The sequence below is a fragment of the Cherax quadricarinatus genome, chromosome 14 (genome assembly GCF_038502225.1).
Source record: "Cherax quadricarinatus isolate ZL_2023a chromosome 14, ASM3850222v1, whole genome shotgun sequence".
Classification (NCBI taxonomy): Eukaryota; Metazoa; Arthropoda; class Malacostraca; order Decapoda; family Parastacidae; genus Cherax; species Cherax quadricarinatus.
Window position 1 is genome coordinate 40,209,598 of NC_091305.1, and position 12,691 is coordinate 40,222,288.

Consider the following 12,691-nt stretch of genomic DNA (forward strand, 5'->3'; position numbering starts at 1 on the left):
AACCAACCTTCCTACTAACCCACCTTCCTACTAACCAACCTTTCTACTAACCCACCTTCCTACTAACCCACGTTCCTACTAACCCACCTTCCTACTAACCCACCTTCCTACTAACCCACCTTCCTACTAACCAACCTTCCTACTAACCCATCTTTCTACTAACCAACCTTCCTACTAACCCACCTTCCTACTAACCCACCTTCCTACTAACCCAGCTTCCTACTAACCCACCTTCCTACTAACCCACCTTCCTACTAACCCACCTTCCTACTAACCCACCTTCCTACTAACCCACCTTCCTACTAACCCATCTTTCTACTAACCCACCTTCCTACTAACCCACCTTCCTACTAACCCACCTTCCTACTAACCCATCTTTCTACTAACCCACCTTCCTACTAACCCACCTTCCTACTAACCCACCTTCCTACTAACCCACCTTCCTACTAACCCACCTTCCTACTAACCCACCTTCCTACTAACCCACCTTCCTAATAACCCACCTTCTTACTAACACACCTTCCTACTAACCAACCTTCCTACTAACCCATCTTTCTACTAACCCACCTTCCTACTAACCCACCTTCCTACTAACCAACCTTCCTACTAACCCATCTTTCTACTAACCCACCTTCCTACTAACCCACCTTCCTACTAACCAACCTTCCTACTAACCCATCTTTCTACTAGCCAACCTTCCTACTAACCCACCTTCCTACTAACCAACCTTCGTACTAACCCACCTTCCTACTAACCCACCTTCCTACTAACCCACCTTCCTACTAACCAACCTTCCTACTAACCCACCTTCCTACTAACCAACCTTCCTACTAACCCACCTTCCTACTAACCCACCTTCCTACTAACCCACCTTCCTACTAACCCACCTTCCTACTAACCCACCTTCCTACTAACCAACCTTCCTACTAACCCATCTTTCTACTAACCAACCTTCCTACTAACCCACCTTCCTACTAACCCACCTTCCTACTAACCCAGCTTCCTACTAACCCACCTTCCTACTAACCCACCTTCCTACTAACCCACCTTCCTACTAACCCACCTTCCTACTAACCCACCTTCCTACTAACCCATCTTTCTACTAACCCACCTTCCTACTAACCCACCTTCCTACTAACCCACCTTCCTACTAACCCATCTTTCTACTAACCCACCTTCCTACTAACCCACCTTCCTACTAACCCACCTTCCTACTAACCCACCTTCCTACTAACCCACCTTCCTACTAACCCACCTTCCTACTAACCCACCTTCCTACTAACCCACCTTCCTACTAACCCACCTTCCTACTAACCCACCTTCCTACTAACCCACCTTCCTACTAACCCACCTTCCTACTAACCCACCTTCCTACTAACCCACCTTCCTACTAACCCACCTTCTTCATAATCACTTCAAGTTCTCCTGCGAGACTGCGCCAGTTAATATAATTTATTTAGTTTATAACGCTGTTAATTTAACTACCTCACCTTATCGCAGTCCTCGTTACCAACTATTTACAATCTTTATTTCGTGTCAAGGGATTTACTTGGATTGTGTAGTGTTGCACAGGGAACACAGGTAACACAAGAGTGTTACCTGTGTCTCAGCACTGGAGGGATGTCCACCCCAGTGATGTAGCTATCAGCAGTGAGGAAGCAAACTTGACTCTTAGTAGGGAAGATCCCTGTCAGACGTTACACCTGGGGTTGCTAATTTCTAAGTCAGGTACCAAGGTAGCCGGGGAACGCTTGCAAAGGCAAAGAAAGAGGCCTTTGAATTCCAAAGGAAAATTGACAGAAGGTTTCAAGGTTGGTAGACAGCAGCTGTCAAGGAAGGCACTGCCGTCCTGTAAGATGTGTGAAGTGAAAGCGATGTTAAATTTTTGGCTCTCTGGCAGGATTTCTAATCTGTTATCTTTCTGCCTCACGAACACGTAAGATGATAGGTAAATCTTTCTGCCTCACGAACAAGTAAGATGACAGGTGAATCTCACAAACTTGTACCAATATTCACTATGCACATATATTCAAAATTCTCTAATATTTCTTTCCCAACCTTGAAGGCTGAGTCTGAGACAGTGTCGTGAGGAACACCATTCACAAGACTAGACCGGACAGTGAGGCGACTGAGTAGGTTAGTCAGCAAGTGTTGTAGTCAGACAGGTGACTGATTTCAACATCAGTGCAGTAGTCAGAAAGGTACCTGAGTCCAGTATCAGTGCAGTAGTCAGAAAGGTACCTGAGTCCAGCATCAGTGCAGTAGTCAGAAAGGTACCTGAGTCCAGCATCAGTGCAGTAGTCAGAAAGGTACCTGAGTCCAGCATCAGTGCAGTAGTCAGACAGGTACCTGAGTCCAGCATCAGTGCAGTAGTCAGAAAGGTACCTGAGTCCAGCATCAGTGCAGTAGTCAGAAAGGTACCTGAGTCCAGCATCAGTGCAGTAGTCAGAAAGGTACCTGAGTCCAGCATCAGTGCAGTAGTCAGACAGGTACCTGAGTCCAGCGTCAGTGCAGTGGTCAGACAGGTACCAAAGTCCAGCGTCAGTGCAGTGGTCAGACAGGTACCTGAGTCCAGCATCAGTGCAGTAGTCAGACAGGTACCTAAGTCCAGCGTCAGTGCAGTGGTCAGACAGGTACCTAAGTCCAGCGTCAGTGCAGTGGTCAGACAGGTACCTGAGTCCAGCATCAGTGCAGTAGTCAGACAGGTACCTAAGTCCAGCGTCAGTGCAGTGGTCAGACAGGTACCTAAGTCCAGCGTCAGAGCAGTGGTCAGACAGGTACCTGAGTCCAGCATCAGTGCAGTAGTCAGACAGGTACCTAAGTCCAGCGTCAGTGCAGTGGTCAGACAGGTACCTGAGTCCAGCATCAGTGCAGTAGTCAGACAGGTACCTAAGTCCAGCGTCAGTGCAGTGGTCAGACAGGTACCTGAGTCAAGCATCAGTGCAGTAGTCAGACAGGTACCTGAGTCCAGCGTCAGTGCAGTGGTCAGACAGGTACCTAAGTCCAGCGTCAGAGCAGTGGTCAGACAGGTACCTGAGTCCAGCATCAGTGCAGTAGTCAGACAGGTACCTAAGTCCAGCGTCAGTGCAGTAGTCAGACAGGTACCTGAGTCCAGCATCAGTGCAGTAGTCAGACAGGTACCTAAGTCCAGCGTCAGTGCAGTGGTCAGACAGGTACCTGAGTCAAGCATCAGTGCAGTAGTCAGACAGGTACCTGAGTCCAGCGTCAGTGCAGTAGTCAGAGAGGTACCTGAGTCCAGCGTCAGTGCAGTGGTCAGACAGGTACCTGAGTCAAGCATCAGTGCAGTAGTCAGACAGGTACCTGAGTCAAACATCAGTGCAGTAGTCAGACAGGTACCTGAGTCAAGCATCAGTGCAGTAGTCAGACAGGTACCTGAGTCCAGCGTCAGTGCAGTAGTCAGACAGGTACCTGAGTCCAGCGTCAGTGCAGTAGTCAGACAGGTACCTGAGTCCAGCGTCAGTGCAGTGGTCAGACAGGTACCTGATTCAAGCATCAGTGCAGTAGTCAGACAAGTTCCTGAGACAAGCATCAGTGCAGTAGTCAGACAGGTACCTGAGTCAAGCATCAGTGCAGTAGTCAGACAGGTACCTGAGTCAAGCATCAGTGCAGTAGTCAGACAGGTACCTGAGTCCAGCGTCAGTGCAGTAGTCAGACAGGTACCTGAGTCCAGCATCAGTGCAGTAGTCAGACAGGTACCTGAGACAAGCATCAGTGCAGTAGTCAGACAGGTACCTGAGTCAAGCATCAGTGCAGTAGTCAGACAGGTACCTGAGTCCAGCGTCAGTGCAGTGGTCAGACAGGTACCTGAGTCCAGCGTCAGTGCAGTAGTCAGACAGGTACCTGAGTCCAGCATCAGTGCAGTGGTCAGACAGTTACCTGAGTCCAGCATCAGTGCAGTGGTCAGACAGGTACCTGAGTCCAGCATCAGTGCAGTAGTCAGACAGGTACCTGAGTCCAGCATCAGTGCAGTAGTCAGACAGGTACCTGAGTCCAGCATCAGTGCAGTGGTCAGACAGTTACCTGAGTCCAGCATCAGTGCAGTGGTCAGACAGGTACCTGAGTCCAGCATCAGTGCAGTAGTCAGACAGGTACCTGAGTCCAGCATCAGTGCAGTAGTCAGACAGGTACCTGAGTCCAGCGTCAGTGCAGTAGTCAGACAGGTACCTGAGTCCAGCATCAGTGCAGTGGTCAGACAGTTACCTGAGTCCAGCATCAGTGCAGTGGTCAGACAGGTACCTGAGTCCAGCATCAGTGCAGTGGTCAGACAGGTACCTGAGTCCAGCGTCAGTGCAGTAGTCAGACAGGTACCTGAGTCCAGCATCAGTGCAGTGGTCAGACAGTTACCTGAGTCCAGCATCAGTGCAGTGGTCAGACAGGTACCTGAGTCCAGCATCAGTGCAGTGGTCAGACAGGTACCTGAGTCCAGCATCAGTGCAGTGGTCAGACAGGTACCTGAGTCCAGCATCAGTGCAGTGGTCAGACAGGTACCTGAGTCCAGCATCAGTGCAGTAGTCAGACAGGTACCTGAGTCCAGCATCAGTGCAGTAGTCAGACAGGTACCTGAGTCCAGCGTCAGTGCAGTAGTCAGACAGGTACCTGAGTCCAGCGTCAGTGCAGTAGTCAGACAGGTACCTGAGTCCAGCGTCAGTGCAGTGGTCAGACAGGTACCTGAGTCAAGCATCAGTGCAGTAGTCAGACAGGTACCTGAGTCCAGCATCAGTGCAGTAGTCAGACAGGTACCTGAGTCAAGCATCAGTGCAGTAGTCAGACAGGTACCTGAGACAAGCATCAGTGCAGTAGTCAGACAGGTACCTGAGTCAAGCATCAGTGCAGTAGTCAGACAGGTACCTGAGTCCAGCGTCAGTGCAGTGGTCAGACAGGTACCTGAGTCCAGCGTCAGTGCAGTAGTCAGACAGGTACCTGAGACAAGCATCAGTGCAGTAGTCAGACAGGTACCTGAGTCAAGCATCATTGCAGTAGTCAGACAGGTACCTGAGTCAAGCATCAGTGCAGTAGTCAGACAGGTACCTGAGTCAAGCATCAGTGCAGTAGTCAGACAGGTACCTGAGACAAGCATCAGTGCAGTAGTCAGACAGGTACCTGAGTCAAGCATCAGTGCAGTAGTCAGACAGGTACCTGAGTCAAGCATCAGTGCAGTAGTCAGACAGCTACCTTAGTCCAGCATCAGTGCAGTGGTCAGACAGGTACCTGAGTCAAGCATCAGTGCAGTAGTCAGACAGGTACCTGAGTCAAGCATCAGTGCAGTAGTCAGACAGGTACCTGAGTCCAGCATCAGTGCAGTGGTCAGACAGGTACCTGAGTCAAGCATCAGTGCAGTAGTCAGACAGGTACCTGAGTCAAGCATCAGTGCAGTAGTCAGACAGGTACCTGAGTCAAGCATCAGTGCAGTGGTCAGACAGGTACCTGAGTCAAGCATCAGTGCAGTAGTCAGACAGGTACCTGAGTCAAGCATCAGTGCAGTAGTCAGACAGGTACCTGAGTCAAGCATCAGTGCAGTAGTCAGACAGGTACCTGAGTCAAGCATCAGTGCAGTAGTCAGACAGGTACCTGAGTCAAGCATCAGTGCAGTAGTCAGACAGGTACCTGAGTCAAGCATCAGTGCAGTAGTCAGACAGGTACCTGAGACAAGCATCAGTGCAGTAGTCAGACAGGTACCTGAGTCAAGCATCAGTGCAGTAGTCAGACAGGTACCTGAGTCCAGCGTCAGTGCAGTGGTCAGACAGGTACCTGAGTCAAGCATCAGTGCAGTAGTCAGACAGGTACCTGAGACAAGCATCAGTGCAGTAGTCAGACAGGTACCTCAGTCAAGCATCAGTGCAGTAGTCAGACAGGTACCTGAGTCCAGCGTCAGTGCAGTGGTCAGACAGGTACCTGAGTCAAGCATCAGTGCAGTAGTCAGACAGGTACCTGAGACAAGCATCAGTGCAGTAGTCAGACAGGTACCTGAGTCAAGCATCAGTGCAGTAGTCAGACAGGTACCTGAGTCCAGCGTCAGTGCAGTGGTCAGACAGGTACCTGAGTCAAGCATCAGTGCAGTAGTCAGACAGGTACCTGAGACAAGCATCAGTGCAGTAGTCAGACAGGTACCTGAGTCAAGCATCAGTGCAGTAGTCAGACAGGTACCTGAGTCCAGCGTCAGTGCAGTGGTCAGACAGGTACCTGAGTCCAGCGTCAGTGCAGTAGTCAGACAGGTACCTGAGTCCAGCATCAGTGCAGTAGTCAGACAGGTACCTGAGTCCAGCATCAGTGCAGTAGTCAGACAGGTACCTGAGACAAGCATCAGTGCAGTAGTCAGACAGGTACCTGAGTCAAGCATCAGTGCAGTAGTCAGACAGGTACCTGAGTCCAGCGTCAGTGCAGTGGTCAGACAGGTACCTGAGTCCAGCGTCAGTGCAGTAGTCAGACAGGTACCTGAGTCCAGCATCAGTGCAGTGGTCAGACAGGTACCTGAGTCCAGCGTCAGTGCAGTAGTCAGACAGGTACCTGAGTCCAGCGTCAGTGCAGTGGTCAGACAGGTACCTGAGTCCAGCGTCAGTGCAGTAGTCAGACAGGTACCTGAGTCCAGCGTCAGTGCAGTAGTCAGACAGGTACCTGAGTCCAGCATCAGTGCAGTAGTCAGACATTTACCTGAGTCCAGCATCAGTGCAGTGGTCAGACAGTTACCTGAGTCCAGCATCAGTGCAGTGGTCAGACAGGTACCTGAGTCCAGCATCAGTGCAGTAGTCAGACAGGTACCTGAGTCCAGCATCAGTGCAGTGGTCAGACAGTTACCTGAGTCCAGCATCAGTGCAGTGGTCAGACAGGTACCTGAGTCCAGCATCAGTGCAGTAGTCAGACAGGTACCTGAGTCCAGCATCAGTGCAGGAGTCAGACAGGTACCTGAGTCCAGCATCAGTGCAGTAGTCAGACAGGTACCTGAGTCCAGCATCAGTGCAGTGGTCAGACAGTTACCTGAGTCCAGCATTAGTGCAGTGGTCAGACAGGTACCTGAGTCCAGCATCAGTGCAGTAGTCAGACAGGTACCTGAGTCAAGCATCAATGCAGTAGTCAGACAGGTACCTGAGTCCAGCATCAGTGCAGTGGTCAGACAGGTACCTGAGTCCAGCATCAGTGCAGTGGTCAGACAGGTACCTGAGTCCAGCATCAGTGCAGTAGTCAGACAGGTACCTGAGTCCAGCATCAGTGCAGTAGTCAGACAGGTACCTGAGTCCAGCATCAGTGCAGTAGTCAGACAGGTACCTGAGTCCAGCATCAGTGCAGTAGTCAGACAGGTACCTGAGTCAAGCATCAATGCAGTAGTCAGACAGGTACCTGAGTCCAGCATCAATGCAGTGGTCAGACAGGTACCTGAGTCCAGCATCAGTGCAGTAGTCAGACAGTTACCTGAGTCCAGCATCAGTGCAGTAGTCAGACAGTTACCTGAGTCCAGCATCAGTGCAGTAGTCAGACAGGTACCTGAGTCCAGCATCAGTGCAGTAGTCAGACAGTTACCTGAGTCCAGCATCAGTGCAGTAGTCAGACAGGTACCTGAGTCCAGCATCAGTGCAGTGGTCAGACAGGTACCTGAGTCCAGCATCAGTGCAGTGGTCAGACAGGTACCTGAGTCCAGCATCAATGCAGTAGTCAGACAGGTACCTGAGTCCAGCATCAGTGCAGTGGTCAGACAGGTACCTGAGTCAAGCATCAGTGCAGTAGTCAGACAGGTACCTGAGTCCAGCATCAGTGCAGTAGTCAGACAGGTACCTGAGTCAAGCATCAGTGCAGTAGCCAGACAGGTACCTGAGTCCAGCATCAGTGCAGTAGTCAGACAGGTACCTGAGTCCAGCATGAGTGCAGTAGTCAGACAGGTACCTGACCTCAGGTATATTGAATATTCTGGGCCACAGAACGACTTGATCGAGACAGGAACGTAACAAGAACGACAGTTCATTGTCGTTCTTCAGAGTTAAAGAGCCTAAAAGGAAGATATCCTGGAGTATCCCAATAAATAAGCGTCAACATTGCACTCACTCGAGTGGATATGTGAATTACGTTGCAGAACTCACCGTGTGGAACACATGCAGGTGTCAGGCTCCATCTCCTCCTGGAGGACACCTGAGGGAAGACACAGGTATTAAGTAGTCTCACAAACACATATATTGTCTTGATGTCTGGCAAGACTGCGAGGTGACTCACAGTGCAGCTGTGATGCTGTTATCACCGGTAAGATAACCTGGTGGCCCAGTGGACAGGATCACGGTTCGAGTCCCGTGCTGTCTTCTTTTTATTCAGACATATATATATATATATACATATATATATATATATATATATATATATATATATATATATATATATATATATATATATATATATATATATATATATATATATACATAATATATGATAAATTTATACAGTGCAGTTTCTGAGTGTCAAGTCAACTAACCGCAGCTGCACCAGCGGCACCAGCTACACCAGCTGCTCCAGCTGCTCCAGCTGCTCCAGCTGCTCCAGCTGCTCCAGCTGCTCCAGTGGCACCTTCAGTGAAATTACCTGCCAAGTGAGGTCTCTCACATCAGGAGACACCATCTCTCCACGTTGACAACACCTCAAAATAAACACGAGATAACAGCCGGAGATTCACGGCAAGATAACAACACTTCAAGATAACTTTGCAATAATATAAATTACATTAGACAACAAATTTTAATTTTTCATAGAATTAATTAAGAAAGTAAAATGCTTGTTATCAGTTAACAATGATACGCTGATCACAAATCTAAACGTCTTTATCAGCGTTTTAGCTGTTTAAGTTTTAAGAACCACAGGAAGTGCGGAGTTACTAGGAGGAGCAACTGGTGAGGTGGTTTGGACATTTAGAAAGGATGGAGTGAAATATGATGACTTGGAGGTTGTTTAAAGGTGTAGTGGAGGAAAGGGGAGTTGGGGTGGTAGGGGTTGTTCTAGGATAGGTTGGAGGGAGGGGGTACCTGGATACCTGGAGGGTATCCAGGAGGTTTTGTACGAGAGAGGTTTGGACATCCAGCAGGCTTTCTTGTATATGTTAGACAGGAGTGAGTGGAGGCAAGTGGTTTCTGTGACAACGTGCTGTAGGAGTGTAAACAAGATAACTGTACATATATATACATATTCAACCTACCACAAGCACTGACCACTGTTCGAATCCCGGCCCACTTTTATTTTACAATTCTTTGTTTAAATCTCCCAATAAAAGAGATTCAGAGGAGATTTAAAAGGTTTCAATCCGACCTGTTAACAGGTTCACGTGGAACCTTCATCTGTTTACACTAACGAAATTTCACTAACGTGTCAGCGTTATCAAGTTTATCTGATAACAGGTAATGATATTTTGTGTGTCCCTCCGTTGACATTCAGTGGTCAACAGTAGCAACAGCCTAGACAACAGCAGCATCAATGCGTGCAACACCTGCAACAGTAGCAGCAGCAACAGTCCAAGGAGTAACAGTAGCAGCAACAGGAACAGAAACACCTACAACAGCGACAAGATCAGTGTTGCAAAACCATTCGTAACAGCAATAACAGCAATAACAGCAATAACAGCAATAACAGCAGTATGAAAAAAGTAAAAAAAACAGTAGCGGCAGCACCATCAACATTAACAGCAGCAGCAGCAGCAGCAGCTACAGCAACAGTAGAAGCAGCAGCTACAGCAACAGCAACAACAGCTACAGCAGCAGCAGTTACAGTAAGAGCAACAGCAGCAACAGCAGCAACAGCAGCAGAAACAGCAGCAACAGCTACAGCAGCAGAAACAGCAGCAGCAGCAACAGCTACAACAACAACAGCAGCAGCAGCAGCAGAAACAGCAGCAGCAGCAACAGCAGCACAAACAGCAGCAGCAGCAGCAGCAGCAGAAACAGCAGCAGCAGCAACAGCTACAGCAACAGCAGCAGCAGCTACAGCAGCAGCAGCAGCAGCTACAGCAACAGCAGCAGCAGCTACAGCAGCAGCAGCAGCACAAACAGCAGCAACAGCTACAGCAGCAGCAACAGCAGCAGCAGCAGCAACAGCAAAATTAAAGAGATGCTGCAGAGCCAGTCACAGCAGCGGCAACAGAAGAACAGAAGCAATAACAGCAACTACAACAACAGCAGCTACTGTAACGACAGCAACTACAACAACAGCAACTGCTGCAACAACAGCTACCTCAACAACAGTAACTATAACAGTAGCTGCAGTAACAGGTCTCCAACAACAGCAGTTTCAACAACAGCTGCTGCAGTAGCAGCAATTTCAACAACAGCAAATATAACAACAGCTGCTGTAATGACAACTACAACAACAGCAGCTGTTGCAACAACAGCAACTACAACAACAGCAGCTGTTGCAACAACAGCTGCTCCAACAACAGCAGCTGTTACAACAACAGCAACTACAACAACAGCAGCAGCTGCAACAACAGCTGCTCCAACAACAGCAGCTGTTGCAACAACAGCAACTACAACAACAGCAGCTGTTGCAACAACAGCAACTACAACAACAGCAGCTGTTGCAACAACAGCAACTACAACAACAGCAGCTGTTGCAACAACAGCAACTACAACAGCAACAGCAACTTCAACAATAACGATAACAACAGCAGCAGCTGCAACAACAGCTGCTCCAACAACAGTACAAGTTTCCCCAAAATTCAAAGAACGCCGAGAATATTTATGTCTCCCTCTAAACTTGACCCTCAGCCACTCAGAACCTGAGTGACACGACCAAATTTTACACTCAGCCACTCAGAACCTGAGTGACACTACCAAACTTGACACTCAGCCACTCAGAACTTGAGTGACACGACCAAACTTGACACTCAGCCACTCAGAACCTGAGTGACACGACCAAATTTTACACTCAGCCACTCAGAACCTGAGTGACACGACCAAACTTGACACTCAGCCACTCAGAACCTGAGTGACACGACCAGATTTTACACTCAGCCACTCAGAACCTGAGTGACACGACCAAACTTGACCCTCAGCCACTCAGACCTTGAGTGACACGACCAAACTTGACACTCAGTCACTCAGAACCTGAGTGACACACGACCAAACTTGACACTCAGCCACTCAGAACCTGAGTGACACGACCAAACTTGACACTCAGCCACTCAGAACCTGAGTGACACGACCAAACTTGACACTCAGCCACTCAGAACCTGAGTGACACGACCAAACTTGACCCTCAGCCACTCAGAACCTGAGTGACACGACCAAACTTGACACTCAGCCACTCAGAACCTGAGTGACACGACCAAACTTGACCCTCAGCCACTCAGAACCTGAGTGACACGACCAAACTTGACACTCAGCCACTCAGAACCTGAGTGACACGACCAAACTTGACCCTCAGCCACTCAGAACCTGAGTAACACGACCAAACTTGACCCTCAACCACTCAGAACCTGAGTAACACGACCAAACTTGACCCTCAGCCACTCAGAACCTGAGTGACACGACCAAACTTGACACTCAGCCACTCAGAACCTGAGTGACACGACCAAACTTGACACTCAGCCACTCAGAACCTGAGTAACACGACCAAACTTGACACTCAGCCACTCAGAACCTGAGTAACACGACCAAACTTGACACTCAGCCACTCAGAACCTGAGTGACACGACCAAACTTGACACTCAGCCACTCAGAACCTGAGTAACACGACCAAACTTGACACTCAGCCACTCAGAACCTGAGTAACACGACCAAACTTGACACTCAGCCACTCAGAATCTGAGTGGCACGACCAAACTTGACCCTCAGCCACTCAGAACCTGAGTGACACGACCAAACTTGACACTCAGCCACTCATAACTTGAGTGACACGACCAAACTTGACCCTCAGCCACTCAGAACCTGAGTAACACGACCAAACTTGACCCTCAGCCACTCAGAACCTGAGTAACACGACCAAACTTGACACTCAACCACTCAGAACCTGAGTAACACTACCAAACTTGACACTCAGCCACTCAGAACCTGAGTGACACGACCAAACTTGACACTCAGCCACTCAGAACCTGAGTGACACGACCAAACTTGACCCTCAGCCACTCAGAACCTGAGTAACACGACCAAACTTGACACTCAGCCACTCAGAACCTGAGTAACACGACCAAACTTGACACTCAGCCACTCAGAACCTGAGTAACACGACCAAACTTGACACTCAGCCACTCAGAACCTGAGTAACACGACCAAACTTGACACTCAGCCACTCAGAACCTGAGTGACACGACCAAACTTGACCCTCAGCCACTCAGAACCTGAGTAACACGACCAAACTTGACACTCAGCCACTCAGAACCTGAGTGACACGACCAAACTTGACACTCAGCCACTCAGAACCTGAGTGACACGACCAAACTTGACACTCAGCCACTCAGAACCTGAGTGACACGACCAAACTTGACACTCAGCCACTCAGAACCTGAGTGACACGACCAAACTTGACACTCAGCCACTCAGAACCTGAGTGACACGACCAAACTTGACACTCAGCCACTCAGAACTTGAGTGACACGACCAAACTTGACCCTCAGCCACTCAGAACCTGAGTGACACGACCAAACTTGATACTCAGCCACTCAGAACCTGAGTGACACGACCAAACTTGACACTCAGCCACTCAGAACTTGAGT

The 12,691-nt window shown here is 49.2% G+C and overlaps 1 protein-coding gene across 3 annotated transcripts in view; it reads right to left on the bottom strand.

The window, feature by feature from the left end:
- LOC128698496 (uncharacterized) overlaps positions 1 to 12,691 on the bottom strand; it is a 178,751-nt gene that overhangs the window by 127,956 nt on the left and 38,104 nt on the right. For all 3 annotated transcript variants that reach the window (XM_070084971.1, XM_070084970.1, XM_070084969.1), the window contains exon 10: positions 8,088 to 8,136. In XM_070084971.1, the coding sequence (XP_069941072.1) occupies positions 8,088 to 8,136 (49 nt within the window). The remainder of the gene's footprint in view (positions 1 to 8,087; positions 8,137 to 12,691) is intronic.